A 16,104-nucleotide genomic window follows, 5' to 3' on the forward strand; every position below is an offset into this window, starting at 1 on the left:
CAATTCATTTATTGCCTAGGGGAAGAAGCATAGCACAAAGTGAAGCAAGAAAGGCTTTTTTCTTTTAAACAAAAAGTCTACAAAAGTGGGGAAGGAAGAAAGGAAAAACAAGGGGTTTTTTTTGTTGTTATTAAGAACAAAGCCCACAGTAGTATCTAACAGAACATGAAGTTACACTTCCATAGAACATGTTAGACTTTTTGGCAGAATTAATTTTGTTCCTTACCAAAGGAACATGTTTCAATCATAATGTCTGTCCTGCCTACCTGATTTTCCTGAAGAACGCTCAACCCCACAGTATTTGATAAATGCAAGACAGAACATTTCCAAATCAGTTAACCATTTAACTCCAAGCAGTAAGAAATGTCTTATTACTGCCAGCATCTATTGATTGCACTGGAAACTAGACAAGAAAGTCAAGCAAGGAGAGGCAAGTGAAATGGTTTCAGCGGGCATGGTCTTGTCCATAGTTCTCAGAGAAAACAGGAACTCCTTTTTAAAAGATGAAGGAACCCATCTGAACAGGCAGAGAGCGCAGCACCAGGGCATGTAGCTCAGCCTCTACAGCAGGGAAAACATACAGGTTTCCTCCAGGAGACATCAACCTCCTCCTCACAACCTCCCCTCCTCACATCAGCAGAGCTCAGAAAGCAGTTGGTTACACTACGGTGCAACTGAGAACTTATGTAACAACACACTGTTGGAGAAGTACAGCAAGGAATGAGGAAGGAAGGAAGGATACAATATCCAAGTTCCACATTAGCACCATGAGATCACATGCTCAGAAGCTGATGGCTGTTTTCTTGCAGGAAAACATTTTCAGGCTTCTATAAAAATGCAGAAACCAGATCACAGAAGTCTATCTCAATCTTGGCAGAAGGCAGCCCATGCTTTAAAAACCATTTCATTTGAAATGCAATGTATGTTTGGGATTTGAGAGCACCTGTTTGTATTTTGAAACAGCTGCAGCAATGCAGCGCACTGAGCTTACACCTGCAGAGCTCTCAATTTTGTACTTCTGAAACCCAGCACAGTGGGTTAGAACAGATGTTCCAAGACGCTTTCTAAACTGGCATCCAAAAACATCCAAGAGCTGCCTTACACTCCTTTCTGTTTTTTTTCTTTGTTTCCCCAAACGTCACTGCATTAAACTGGAGGTGAGATGATATTCAGTACTTACGGAAGCAAACCACTGGAATCTTACAGTATTTTAGCTGAGTACTTTGGAACCACATTAAAAGCACCGAGTTAAAATATATTTATCATTTTAATCAATAACCCATTTAAAGGCAAATCAACGAGCCTCACCCCAGAAAAAAAAAATTACCCACATTCACAGAGGAATTGTGGCAGAATCAAAAGATACAACAACCAATCTTCTATTTTTACATACATAACACTTTAAGTGATTAGTATCATAGTTGGATTTTTAAGCTCTACTTTTCTTAACATTACTTCTACTTTTTTCTAATGTAACTGTTTCTCATGAAGTTGAACCACGTGTCCCTGTTTATTCGTTTTGAGAAAAAAAGGCAAAACTAGATTTTTCTCATAACCCAGCAGACAGAACAGTTAAGTGAACAAAACTCAATGGCTAAAAAACAGGAGTCCCAGAATTACTTGCCGAATGAAATACAGCCTCGACAGCTGACCTATAACTGCCTTTTCCATTTTAGCTAACTCCCTTGACATTCATTTTTCAGTTTGGTCTTACAGAAGAGCTGTAGTTCAGAACAGAGATGTCCAATGTATTCCTCACCTATCATTTTTACTATCTACCGCACACTTTCTGTGCAGATTACCACTGGCAATACTGTTAACCTAAAACAGTATCACCTCTGTCTAACTGAGTTCCATGCATTCATTAGCTGCTGGAAATCATCAACTGCTCCAATTAGCTCTGTTTCAATTTACAAACTCACCTGAAACAAATGAGCCCAATTAGTTCACAAACACGTCACTGCCATGCTTGTGTGTTCTGTGAATGATTGCTGACATTACACTGACTTATAACTCAAAATGCTCCTATAGCAGCTTTGTGGTCATCTGCTCACATTTCTGTTTGGTGAATTTGTTGTGAGTCTGAACAAAGCTTTTCAAACAGCATTTCTGGTACAAAGATCCTTAGGAATACTTATTTGTACTAGATACTAGCTTTACAGAGAAAAACATTTGCTTTACTCAAATGAGAAGAACTGTGAATCAGCAGAATAAATTAGCACATCTATTTGCAATAACATTCAAGTTTCATGCTTGCTTTTGACTCGTAACAACCCTTATGTTCTCTATTTGAGGAAGGAAAAGCTGTGCCTTCAGGATGAAGCTCAGGAACACACATTTCTCATTTGTATGAGAATACAGTACATCAGGGACAAAGTTAGTAGTTCTATATCCACAGTCACACTGAGCAGATCATATAACATGATTCCCTCCCGGAACATGCCCATACAGTCTCTCATTTGTGCAGTTATTTCACAGCAGCAGTGGGAAACAAAGCAGTTGAAAAGGCGAAACTGGTAAAAACAGTATGAGATAACTATGAATATATAAACTAATACTTGCCTCCATCACTTGCCCTTTAGCATGGCTGACATACAGCAGTCCCTCCACTGAACAAAACTGCAAAAAGAAATTGGATATGAGATGCAATTCTTGAAAATGGGAGGAAAGATGTACACAAACAATAAAGTGAGCATGGTTCCAACTTTTATATAAATGTGTGTGTGTGTTTTTTAAATTTGAATGTAACTCTTTGGAAGCTGGGCTACTTAAAACTCTTTCAACTAACAGAAGGGATACCAATATAACTGAAGTTAAAATCAAATCTTACAGGATAACTGGGAGGTTCTTGGGAAGGCACATTTCCTCCAGGGATTTCTGGCCAGCTGTCAGGACTGGAAGCAAGCTGGACTTTAGGGTAAAGCCTCCAAGATCAGGTTGATCTGTACCCATTTCACATTCTCCTCCTTTTTCAGTCATCCAGATGCTCTAGGCACAGGTCAGAAAGGTTGCTCTTGTTTATCTTGAGTTCAGCCAACAGCACGCAGAGCTGAGAGCACTGTGAAACACGAGTGCCTTTCACCGTGCTGTACAAGGAACCTTGTGTAACCCAGGGCTGAACTGCTGCTGTGCCTCACAGCAATCTGCCAAAGGCAGAAGCAAAAACCAGGCAACACCCACTGCAGCAGCACCTGTGCACCATTCCTTCAGAACAGACCACCAAAAGCCACGCTGTTCTGGCAAACATAACTCCTTGTACAGACATGATAAGGGGTCCCATCAGCACACTAGGCATGAACACAAACCAGCAGGAAAGGATTTAGAAGTCCAACCCCAGCTGGGCAAAGCACACCACTCCCACAGGCACCACCCTGGCTTAGTTGTCCTGTCCCGGCGTAGGGAACAAAGTATTCCCAGGGCCACTTTGACCCACTTGGTGCTCCTGTGATGAGCCCACAATCAGGATGGATGCTGGCTGGAGGAACACAGGAGCACAGTGTCAGCAGGTGGCAGACACATGGCTCTATTTCTGCAGCCAGATTTCAGGAGTGCCACAATGCTAACACAGCTGTTTTACCCACGTTTTCCAAAGGCAATTAGTTACTCAACCAGTCACTGCCAAGAGCAACGTGCCTCACAGCACAGCTGCCCAGCAGGGCTCCTCCTGGGCTGGTGCTGGCATCCTTGGTCCTCATAAAATCACCAGATGAGTGCAATTTCTAGGGTGTGAAGGAGTATTTCTCTACAGGCAAATGAACTATGTTGAAATAACTCAGAACCGACTTGTTTACAGCTGCAATGCTTGCTACAGATACAAAGCCTACAGAGAAACTGGGAGAAAAGAACGGAGAACTTGGGAAAGAAAATAGAAAAGATTCTGTCTTCCAAAATCTACTATTAGTACAATATTTAAACATCTATAGTCCTTAACACTGATATTCAACTACAATTAGCTAAAGAACTCTCACGTTTATTTTATTCCATAAACAGGTCAGGTTCATATCTCATTACACAGCTGTAGTACACAGCTGGCAGGGATCTTACATAGCAGATTCTTACCATCTCTTCTATTAGGAGAAAAGCTGCTTCCAGGAAAGAATGACTTTTCGGAAGAAACAGCCAAGCAGACTTCGAGAAATCCCAAACTCATCCTTAAATAGATTCTGTATCAAGGCAAACACTTTCGCCAGAAAGGCTGATGGGGCAGTAGTCACATAATGGTAACTGGGAACCATGGCAAGTGATTTATATCCATGGAAAAGTTGACGCATTTTAGAAGTATCACTGTTCAGCAGCAACAAGCAGCAGGGTAAAGACAGACAGACAGCTCTGAGAGTTCAAGAGTAATCCTGTCAGCAAGAGGAACTCGGGAGAAACCAGAATGGGTGTAATATTCTGGGACTGAGGGTTGGACAACATTTGAAGGGGAAGACAACAGCAACAGAGTAATAACTTGAACAGAAAGGACAACTGGGTAACAGCAAGACAACCCAGCACACGGAGAAACCGGTTTCATTTATTTATTTAGATATTATGATATGACAGAATAATTTTTAAGATCTGAGAATGAAGAACTGGAGAAAAGTGCAAGAAAAAAAAGTAGAAATTAAATTCAAAATTACAGCTGAGATGGCAGCAGGAAAAAACTTAAGGGCCAAAAAACAACACTGTTTTTAATGGCAAGAATATCAAAGAGTTTTCAAGACAGTTCCTCCTCTAAAGTTCATGCCAGAAAGGATCTCCTGGAATTCTAGTGAAGCCCACAAAACCTACGGCTATAGGGCTGCCCCTCACCTGGCCACAATCCTGACACTGAAGGTACTCCGTATAGGAAAGTAAATGGAGCGTGGTTAAAAGAGCAAATTGAAAGACAAGAACAGGATGATCCGCACAGTAAGTAGTCCAGCCGAAAGATGAGGAAAAACTGTTCAGTGTGTGTGTAATATAAGCCAAATCTCTGTTGAGGTTTTGCGCCTGAGACTGCAGAAAAGGGCAACAGCCCAAAGCCAGCTATGTTTGTGCAAATGGTGCACAGCAGCAGGCAGCACACCCCAAGGAACTGACTGAATTCATTCAAGAGCTTTGGATAAGGAGCCAAACAGAGAGATGGGAAACACTGGGTGAAGAGAAACTGCCACTGCAATAGAAGCAGGGGATGCAGGGCACAAGAGACCTACTGCCAGCTTTTTAAGCCAATTGTATGATGCTACAGGGCAAAACTAGCATAGTAGGATAGCAATAGGTTTTACTGATTTGTGTCTAATGATTTCCCTAAACCCTGTAACCTATTCCCAGCAGTATCCAGATGTCAGCAAGGAACTCAGCTGAACAATGCAGATTCTGCTGCCTGTGCTTCTCACACCATAGATGCAGCAGGAATGCAATCTGGTGGCTGTACAGCCTCAGCCACAGGCATCTTGGGTTAAAGTGGCAGTCAGTCCTGTTACGAGGCCTTGAGCACATTAGTCTGTGCCTAATGTTTTCCTATATGCAAAATACAAGCCTTCCAGCAAGCTGAAGGAGAGAGAGAACACCGAGGGTGATACTGGTGAAGGCACTTTTAGTGCTTTTCAAGTATTTTAAAATGGAGAAAAATACTTAGAATCTTTTGAAAGTAACGCATACAGATCTTACTTCTGAATAACTCAGAATGCCAAGGCACTGAATTTTATGAACACAACTGTATGTTTATGGTAAGAAGAACTAAAGTCAACTGACACGTACTATAAATCAATTCATTGATCAGTAGGCCCACAGCTTACAGAATAAACCACCTGTTACTTGTATGAGTACCAAACAACACAAACTCACTCCAGCACGCCATTAATAAAACAGCACAGATGCTAGCTATGTCTGTGCATGGATTACAGCCATGGAGCAATGTATTAAGATATTCAGGAACAAATATGGCATTGCATCTGAGCCCACAGAAAACATGTGACATGCAGTACTTCTCCTTGGGTCCTCACAGGCTTAAACCAGACAGACAGTCAACACCCGTTTGCTAATGGCGACCAATGGCAAGGACCTCCCTGAGGTCTCACAGAAGGCACTGAAAGCTATTCTCCTCTGGAGAGGAAGCGGGGAGAAGCATACTAACAGCACTCATTTCAGAGGATTCATCAGAAGATGTTATGCTGCAGCACATCCCAATGTATTCACCACCACTTCTCCTCCACTCAATTTTTCAAGTGCTTCTGCTGCACAAGGGTAACATGCCCACAGATCCACCAGAAGGTGATCTATCAGCACCACGTTCTTCTTAGATACACAGCCTGATGGAACTGCTCCTTCCTCTAACTTTATATCTACTGCTGCTCATCAATAAAACTAATGCAGTTTCCTGTTCCTCAAAGCTCAAAGATTTATTCTTTAGGCAAGAGAATTTGTGTAACCCAAATGCAATTTTGACAGACAAACACCCTTGACAAGCAATAGATGCCTTCTATTTCTTCCAGAAAATTAGAAAACATCTCCCTGGACACACCTGTGCTGGAGTCAAACATTTTCAGCATCACCCCTGCACAGCTTCTGAATTACTGCTGTCCTGCAAGCAGTACTGCTCATTGGTTGCTGGCTATATGAAGACCAACAGCTGTTCTGCAAAGTTAAAAATTTACAGTAAGAACATCACACGTGAAAGTAAAATGCATAAAAAGGCCAGGTCATTTTTCTCATTTACGAGGAAGCTGCGTTGGCTCAAAGGAGTGACTTTTTCAGGAACGTTTCCACTGCTTTGCAGCATTACCAGTTGGTACCGGAATCTCTTCCACCCCTTGAAATATTCCAGCCATCAAGCTCAGGCAACGTCTTAATCAAAGCTATGAAGCAGAGGCCAGGACTCCTCCAAAAATAAGAACTGTGCAGAGGTGCCAATGCATATACATTCTGGTTTTGTAGATGCTACAAACTTCACACAAAAATTAAAGCATATATTGCAGTCTAAAGCCTGCAGCTTGTACACCTATTAGAATGTTTCCAAGAGCACACTGCTGCTCCCAGAGCTGGCACTCCATAACAATCGGACTGTGTGGTAATGGCACTGGTTCTGTAGTCCAGTAGTTTGTTGCTCTTCCTTCTAGAAGGTACTAGCTTTCTTTAAAGCATCCCCATGACACTTCACTGCATAAAACAGTTACAGGTTTAAGTTACCATAGCAGGTGAGTGGTTTTTGTACATACCCTTAGAATGCTACTACATTATATTGCATTACTACTACTTCCGTAGTTTTCAGATAAAAAACACAAAGGTCAAGCAGATGCCTTAAGGTTACCTAAGACCTTTGGAGCAGAGCATCAAACCAGCTTTGCCCTTAAGATTAATGCCACATCTACATCATCTCTCACTGGTGCCACCTTACAATTTGCTTATGAGCACGTAGCATTTAGTACTTATCTGGAGCCTACCACAGCCACTGCAAGGCTATTTTCCATTGGATTTGATAAAACCAATGTCTCAAGAAAGTTAAATCAAGGTTAAACAAAGACTTAACTAGAGTATTCTGTTTTCCCAACATTTCCAACTATATACATCATTCTTACAAAAAAAGAAAAAATAATATATAAAATGCGTATGGATTTAAAAGCTCAGAAACACAGAAAATACAGCATACAGGTATTTCGCAAGAAAAAAAGATCTTTATGGATCTGGGCATATACAGAGATTCTTTAAAAGCTGACCTGTTTTACAAGATGTGTAAGGAAACTTGCCTTGTAGCAAGAATCTCTTCAGAGCATGGACTAAAAATTAGCAGCTTCACATTGTGCCCACCACAGCACACAGCAAAAGTAGCTACTGAAGGCTGCAATTCACAGTTGTGGAGTTTGCCAAGAGGAGGCCAAGAGCTGACACTTCCACCTTCATTTAGCAATGTTTCAGGAAAGCCACATCCTTCAAAAATGGATGGAAAGAAATACCAAAATGCAGCACTTTCTTACAAATGTCTCTGCTTGCTGCTAAACAACAAAAAAAGTTGCAATCGTTTATATGTTCTGCAAGTAGCTCAGCTGCACATTCTGAACTCAGTGCTTGACAAGAGGGCCTGGGAACAACCACATCATCAGTCTGAGCAGGCAGGGATGTGAGGCTGGGATTTCACAGCACCATACGTATGACAAAGAGCAACTTAAAGACTTCACCACCCCTTTTGCCTCTTGCAGCTATTTCCAACCCCACGCTGACATCCCACCACTCCTTTAGCTGTAGGGACAGCCGTCCACAGTGCTGTGATATAAATCAAAACAAGAAAATTAATTCAAATCTGGGTAACACTGGGCTGGGGGAAAACTGACTGCATTGCTGGTTGTAACAAAGGGAAGCAGTGCAGAAACATGTCACAATTACACCTAAGTGGTATTACCAAAAGACTTATATATTTGCAGTTACAGACAGAGCAGTTGGAGACATGGGATCTCACATCATCTTCAACAAGGACTCACCAGAAGTAATTTCTTCTCTGCTATTCAAATACTGCATTTTGTAAACAAAAACTACTCTCCTCTTTGAGAAAGAGTAAAGAAATACTAAGAAAATATTTAAAACAGTGGGTTTTCCAAAAATAAAAGAGCTCAGAATATGGAAACAAAGAACAAACAAACCAGATTACAGAAGAGAAGTATTGGCTAACATTATCATTAGCAAAAAGCCATTTTTTCATTAGATAGCCACACATACAATTTGAAACCAGAGATTACAACTGGTTAAAAGAACAGCGAGGATCTGCATATTAAAAAACATACAAATGAAATAGCACACAAGTAATAACATGTCTTAACTCTCAGCATTCCAGCAAGGAACAGACAATGAGGGCAGCGAACGCCGTGCGAGGCGCACAGCCTGGCCAGAGGGGCACTCAGCTCTGGTGGAGCTCCAGGATGAGCTGAAGGACAGGAGTTAAGGCATAAAGCTTTAGGAAAATGCACAAAACAGAGAGAAAACTGCAGTTTGCACTGGTATTCTGCTCCCTTCTCAACTCAGAAACGGGGAGAGCTCCAAATTAAGGACCATGACAAAAATCTGCTACAGTAACATACACTTGTAAATATACGTTTCCTTTAAAGTGCAGCTTTAAGCACTGCTTGTCAGCATACGCCACAGTTCACTATCCAAAGGAACTGCTTTAAGCTGATTTAATCACTTTTCATTGTTGCAGGGATACGCAGTGGTAGAGAAAAGTTCCAATTTCAGTGTGGCAGAGGCAACTGTTGCATTGGTGTGGTTGAGACCATCTATGTCCGGAATTTCCTTCCTAGGCAGAAGCCTACACTGAGCGCAATGCTGAGAGCCTACCAGCAAATACTAAATTACTTACAGGAGTAAATTGAAAAGGACTAATCCAGACTGTTTTAGCTTCCCTCTTGTCAAAAGAGCTCATTCACTGGAACCAATTTCATCCCTTAAAGTATCTCCTTCTGAGGCCACTCTTGCTATTGGCATTTTCTCAGTCAGATGTTCCAGACTCTGGAAAAATACATTATTAGGCCATGCCAAGCATTTTGGCAGTAACTTTCCACTAGGGAAAGGAAGTGTGGTAGAGAAAGTTCAGAGATGCTCCTTCCTTCTGCCAGGAGATGCTGCTAGTATGTGTCAAAGCTGACTCAAATGTCAGGAACAAGTGAACCACAAAGAATGGAAAAAGAGCTATTTTCATCCCCCTTCCCAAGAGGAGATAAAAGGTAACACCACAGCTATTTTGGGCACTACAGAGACTGAGTCAAAAGAACTGGTCAGAAAGAGACTGACTCTCCTTGCAGCTCCCAGCACATCCACCTGTGACAGTGCCAGCACAGAGGACAAGATGTAACACCTCTAGTTCTACAACCAAAGGTTTATTACAGGCTTGGAGTTATAGGAGCGTTAATACACATCACATCAGTAGGCTTGTAGAGAAAGAGATCTACCAGCAACCCGAGCTGCGTGTGATTTTAACATGTATCCTTATCCCTGGATTTTGGAAAGCATCACATTCACACTGATTTGTGGAAGATGACAGCTGACCTAATCTGGCACAGACTGGTAAAATATTCCCTCCCCCTTCTCCTCCCCCCCCCCCACGACTCAAAGCACGCATTCCTTCTCTGATCTTTGGGCAGCATGGACCTGAAAAATTCTACTTTCTAACATCAGCAAGCCATCTGGTGCAGCACAATCACAATGCTTTTCCTACTGACTCAGCTGCTTTTGCTCTCAGCTGTGTGAAAGTTTTCCACTGACATTTAGCGCTGACTGAGTTTAAATCATAGCAAAGTTGCTACTTTTTATTTTTCTTTAAAGTCAAACTGATAGCCTACATTGCTTTATCGCTCAAACCTCACCACCTAGGTCATTAATGAAGAGGTTAAACAGGATTGTACACAGCGCCAAACCCTGGAGAACTCCACTAGCAACAGGCCTCCAGCTGGGCCTTCCTGCCACTCATCACAGTTCTTACAGAGTAGCAATTAGATACACAGGCAACAAGTAGGATGGCAAACTAGCTCAACTGCTTCCCATCCACCTCAGTGTCCATATACCTAGTTTGCATTTCCTCAGTTTAGCTATGAGAAAGTCAAGGTAGACCGTTGAAAGCTCTACCAAAGTTGAAGCCATCAAATCCACCAAGCCAGTCATCTCTTTGTAGAAAGCTATCAGGGTGGTTAGGCATAATGTCTAATAATCACCTCCTACCTCCTTGTTTTTTTTTTTTTTTTTTTTTTTTTTTTTTTTAACATGCTCAGAAGCTGTTTCCAGCACTATTTGTTCAATCACCTTCCCCAGAACAGAGGTGAGCTGACTGACCCACTCATGGTTCTCCTCATCCTCCTTTTTAAAAGATTCCTTCCAGAAGATGGGTAGAACTTGCTTTCTTTGAGTCCTTAGGGACCCTCCTTGATCAGCACAGCCTTCCCAAGATAACCAACAGTGGCTTTGCAATGGTTTCTGCCACTTCTCTTACCACTCATGGGTGCATCTCAACAGGTACCATAGCCTTGCTTATGCTCATTAACTTGCGTATACGTTCCCAAAACTTTCTCCTCCACTAATGAACAGTCTTTTCTGCTTTCAGCCTTCCCACCACAACCCCACTGCTGGACCAGCCCAAGACTGAATAGCTAGATGTTATCTCAACCCAAATCTCACACCACAAAGGATCACAAGGGCCACGACCCTCAGAAAGGTTCTTTCCCATTACAAATGCTTTCACTTCATTGAGTCAGTAAATCACTGTAGACCTGAATCAGCAACTTCCACCATAACAGACTCTGAACAGAAGTTGCTCCTTTTCCATTTCTCCAATCTTAACCATTACTCAGATTCACTGTAATGTACTCTACCATTGTTCTTTACTCGGGGACCAAATGATTTTATTCATCACTGCCACCACCCACCCACAATCAGGCACTTGTTCAGCTCTCTCCTACTGGTGGTGATTTATCAACACTAAGCCTCTGTGGGTCTGCAGCTTCTATTGCACTCAGGAAGGCCAACAGTCTTCCTGCTCCCCATTACCATATCCAGAGATTATAAAAAGCACATTTACTTGCTAACAGGATAATTACCATGGCAACTAACCTCCAGGAAAATCACAGCCAACAGCTCCAGGATGAAAAACTGGGCCAACAAGGAATTTACTGAGGGAGACCAATCAGCACAAGCAGCTCTGAGGAATACTGAAATCTGCCAAATTTCTCTCTGAAGATGAAGAAATTGTAAGCGTAGGTGTCTGCACAATTCCCATCACAGCCCATCTCCTAAGTTGGACCAATGACACTACCACCCAGCTCTGTATCTCAGTGCCCTTTAACATCCTCTGAAATGTTCTAGTTACCTTTCAGAACAGTATTAGAGCAACATTTCTCCAGTGTATACTAATTCACCTTTCAGACTAGTAGTACCAAAAGAGAAGTAACATGCTCCAATTCTTTGCCCCATAATAAGATGGTTTTCTCCTTACACATCTTCCCACTGTCCCTCTTCCTCCAACACATAACAGACATTAGCCACCTACAGCACGTAGGGAGCCCAAGACCCAACAACGTGTTCTGCCCAGACAGCACATTTTACAGCCCTTGTTCTTTGCCACTCTTGGGCTGACTTAGCAAAGGTTCACTCCCCAAACACATTTATTACTGATTTCAATAACAAACTTTGATTATCCATGTGTTATGAGGTACAGAAGGTATACATACCTCAGCATTGCTCAGGTTTGCTCATGTCCTTGCATGGATATGATCATAGCTGTAATCCAAATGTCTTCAGTAAAGATTCAGAAATACTTTGGAAACAAATTCCATGAGGAAGAAGAAAGTCAAGGGAGGGCGGGACATAGCATTTGTTGGCTCCTACATTTGCAGACAACTGCATTCAGTAGTGTGGGTCATTTTCACAGAAAGTCTTGGCAACAAAGCTTCTTCATAAAGGACAAAGACCTGCCAAAATTAATAAGCACAGTAAGAAAAAAGCATTGACATCTGATCAGCAACAAAACATCACCACAGACGCAGCATTTCCTTCAGAGAGAAGAACCTACTCTGACTTGAAGCAATGGGATTCCACCAGCTTTGGCACATTTAGTGCCAGAGTCTGTTTCTGGTATTATTTCCTATTCTGTTATTCCTAATAACTCAAAGAGAAAAATCTTGGAGCAGTAAAGTCTGACCATAAGGGAACATACAGCATAACATCACACTGCAGAGCAACGTGTTTCAGACAAAGCTTCCAAGCGTAATAGAGGCCTCAGTGTTCTTTACATATCTTCATACAGGAACACGCCAGCAGTTAGAATTGCTGTTCTAAAGTTCATTCATTAAAAAACGGAACTGAGATGCAGTAAGAATCCTTAATTCCTGTTGTTTTCCATAGAAAAATGGAAATCCCCAGGCAGTGAATCGATCCCTACACACTGCTGTTCCCACCACTCTGCTCAGCACATCCTACACACAAATCCCACTGCTGTCCACAATGAGAGGAAGGCAGAGGCAGCACACAGCGCTCCCAGCACAGGGCAGCAACAATATTGAGAGGTTTCAAAAACTGAAATAATTTCAAATACTGCAGATATGAAGGCAACTGACAGTTTGGATGCTTAGATTAACAGCTTCTACTTTTAAGTAGAACAAATGAAACCTTCATACTATGCCCTGAAAGCAAGGTCAGTAAAGGTACCCTCCGAAGGCCATCAGGCACACTGTATTGTGTCAGGGTAGACCTGCGGAGGGAAGGAGCTACAGAGTTATGGGTGCGCCTGGATCACGTAATGCCTTTGGTTACTGCATTTTTAGTTATGACCCAATAAGACACTGAGAGAGCGCAAACCAGGGAGCTTCTTAGGGGAAAAATAACCCCACAAAAACCAAACAATTGTATGGGATATGCACTGCGAGGGACACAAAAGAAAACTTTTGGTTTGCTTTTTGTTGTTTGTTTGTTTGTTTTTTTCTGAACGGCACGGAAGCCGTAGGCCCCAGTGTATTTCTTAGCCCACGGTACACCACGCAGATTCCCCCACCCGCAGCGCTCTTCCCCCACGTTCCCCGGCGCAGCTCAGCGGACGCGCACAGAACGAGCGGCCACGCGCCCGCCCGACCCTCCCCGATCCCCATAGCGTAGCGCGGGACCGGCGGGTGAAGCAGCGGAGCCGGGGGCTACGGGAGGCCCGGGGGCGGCCCGTCAGCTCCGCGCGCCTCCACAGCGCTACGCCCCCACCGCGCCCCCACGCGCGGGCTCCGCTCGGTCGCCCCGCGCCTTCGGCTGCCTACGCGCACAGCGAGGCCGGGAGCGACGCGCGATGCTCCAGGCGGGGCCCTCCCGCGCCGCTCCGCAGCCGCGTCGCCCCCGCCAAGTTCCGGCGGGCAGGAGCCGGGCAACGGCGGAGGGCGGCCCCGGACGACCCGGAGGACCCAGAGGACCCGGCCGGCCGCGAGGCGGCGGCGACGCGTTAGGGCGGCGGCGTCGGAGGAGGCCTTCGCGCCCGGCCCGGCCCGCGGGAATCAGCACCGCCACGCTCGCGCCGCAGCCCCAGAGAGCAGCGCCGCCCGCGAGTCACCCACCGCCGAGCGAGGCGTCCCCGCCGCGCCGCCGACGGCCGCTCCATCCCCGCGCGCCGCCACCGCCGCAACGTTCGCCCGGGCCGCGCGACGTCAGCGCGCAGCGCCGTCGCTGTTGGAGCCGTGGCGACGCGGGAAGTCCCGCCCACATCGGCCCCGCCCAGGAGATGCCGCGCGTGTCACGTGCTTTGTCGCGCGTCTCCAAGAGAGGCCCCGCGCTGAGCCCCCGGGAGCGCGCGGCACCGCCCGGCCCGATCTGCAGCGCTGCCTCTGCTACCGCGCATCTCCCTTCTGCTGTCGCGCTGTGAGCACCGGTTCTGCCCGGTATGATTCTGCTCTGTACGAGAAGCTGGAAGGCTCTCTCTTGTGAGCTGCAGTGTAACAGCGATGGAAGTCAAAACAGAAAGTGCGCTGATAAAATAGCCGCTGCTGGAAGCAATTTAAGAAGGGTAAAATTTAAGCCTTGTTTTTCTCAGAAGTCAGTTGTTGGAATTAGAGAAATTTTCCTTTAAAGCAAATGGAGTCATTTTAATTAAAATAGTTAAATCACAAAATGCAAGCAGGATTTTGGGGCCAAGAATCAGCAGGCAGTGAAGTACTTCAATGGGAATCTTTCAGGCTAAATGCCAGAAGACCGGGAATGGTAACAGAGCTTTGCTTTGAAATTCTCCAGGAGTGGCTCCTGATTCGGGGTCACTCAGTCCTATGTAGATGTACAGGCAACTCACAAAATCCCAGATCAGAAATTGTTCTAACACTGATGTGCAGACAGTGCTATGCCACATCACATCACATCACTGCACTGCTGTGAAAGCTGTTTGTGTTTCAGCAGTGAGTTCCAGCCAAGTTCCAGGTAGCACAACATTTCTGCACTTCAGGCTGGGCTGAGCACTGCATCTCAAACCCACCAGCATACACGTGGCATCTGTAGGCTATGGGGAGAATGAAGTGCACCCAGCTGCAAAGAACCATGCTGCAAAATATGAAGTGCTTACTGTACTGCAGTGAGATTATTGCCCTGTGTTGCAAGCAAACAGACTTTCAATAAACTCTGCTAAGCCTTGAACTCAGCAGCCACCTTCAGCTGCAGAACGACTCCTAGTGGCTCACACAGCAGAGCACAGTTTCCCAAGGCATAAGAGAAAACAACCCTTTCATTGCCAAACAGCCTCTTGGCTCTCTGCCTCCTGTGTTAAAGGAGCAGGAATGGACGGTGATGCTTCAAACGGCTACAACAGCTTGGAACGTCTTTGAAGGGTACAACCCATCCAGTTTCAGCACACCAAAAACACTCTGAGCTGAGATACATCAGAGCTCAAATGTATCTCCAGTTGGGTATTAGAGCTTCTGTAATTCGACTTCCTGGCTCCTATAATAATGAACTGTTGCAACTGTGCTCTTGTGCAGGAACACTAGAGAATCTTCAAGGAATTACAGCTTGTTACAAATTGAAAGGAGCATTTTACTCTCCAGATAATGGCGTAATGCAATAATACAATGAAAAATAATGCACTTTCATTTGCAAAGTGCTCTGTTCATTCTAAGTGCTCTAATCCAGCCTAGCAAGTTAATAAAACAAAAGTAATTAATACTTACAGTAATAAAAGTGCAACCTTTTCCATCTGGCATTTCCAAATAAGTTAGCCTCATATTAGTGCTACAGACAGAGACAAATGTGATCAACCCTGTCTGCAGACTGGATGCTGTTCTAGAATATGTGCTATTGAGCTGAAAGAGTTTTTCTCAAACACTGATGCTCGTGGCTCTTGGATGTGCAAAATATCACCCACTTGTCTTTCACCACTAAAGGCAGGAAGGACAGCAGATAACCAGCTAAGAATCTAAGAAAGCCCATGCAAATATTCAGTAAAGTCATTTGGTGGTTTTTTTTTTGTTTTGTTTTGTTTGTTTGTTTGTTCCATTAGAGGATATTGACAGAGCAATGAGCTACTGCACTAATTTATCTGCTGGTTTCAGTAGAGTTGGTTTCAGTAGAGTTAAAATCATACATGAAGGGACTACTAGACTTAAACCACTGTGGGCTCCACAGAATGAGGACAGTTCACTTCTGCATGGCCAT

General features: G+C 44.1%; 1 protein-coding gene across 7 annotated transcripts in view; it reads right to left on the reverse strand.

Annotated features, from left to right (window-relative positions):
• Positions 1–16,104, reverse strand: part of TMCC1 (transmembrane and coiled-coil domain family 1) — a 111,808-nt gene that overhangs the window by 60,566 nt on the left and 35,138 nt on the right. For 2 of the 7 annotated variants that reach the window (XM_046900224.1, XM_046900219.1), the window contains exons 1-4: positions 14,028–14,182; positions 12,168–12,407; positions 11,551–11,670; positions 2,563–2,619 (exon numbers count right to left, since the gene is read on the reverse strand). In XM_046900224.1, coding sequence (XP_046756180.1) covers positions 2,563–2,568 — 6 coding nt within the window. In that variant the 5' untranslated portion in view covers positions 2,569–2,619; positions 11,551–11,670; positions 12,168–12,407; positions 14,028–14,182. Of the gene's footprint in view, positions 1–1,714; positions 2,620–11,550; positions 11,671–12,167; positions 12,408–14,027; positions 14,183–16,104 lie in introns of those variants that run through there. The other 5 variants (XM_015293163.4, XM_004944724.5, XM_040646748.2 and 2 more) reach the window with 3 other exon arrangements.

This window comes from Gallus gallus, chromosome 12 (assembly GCF_016699485.2).
Source record: "Gallus gallus isolate bGalGal1 chromosome 12, bGalGal1.mat.broiler.GRCg7b, whole genome shotgun sequence".
NCBI lineage: Eukaryota > Metazoa > Chordata > Aves > Galliformes > Phasianidae > Gallus > Gallus gallus.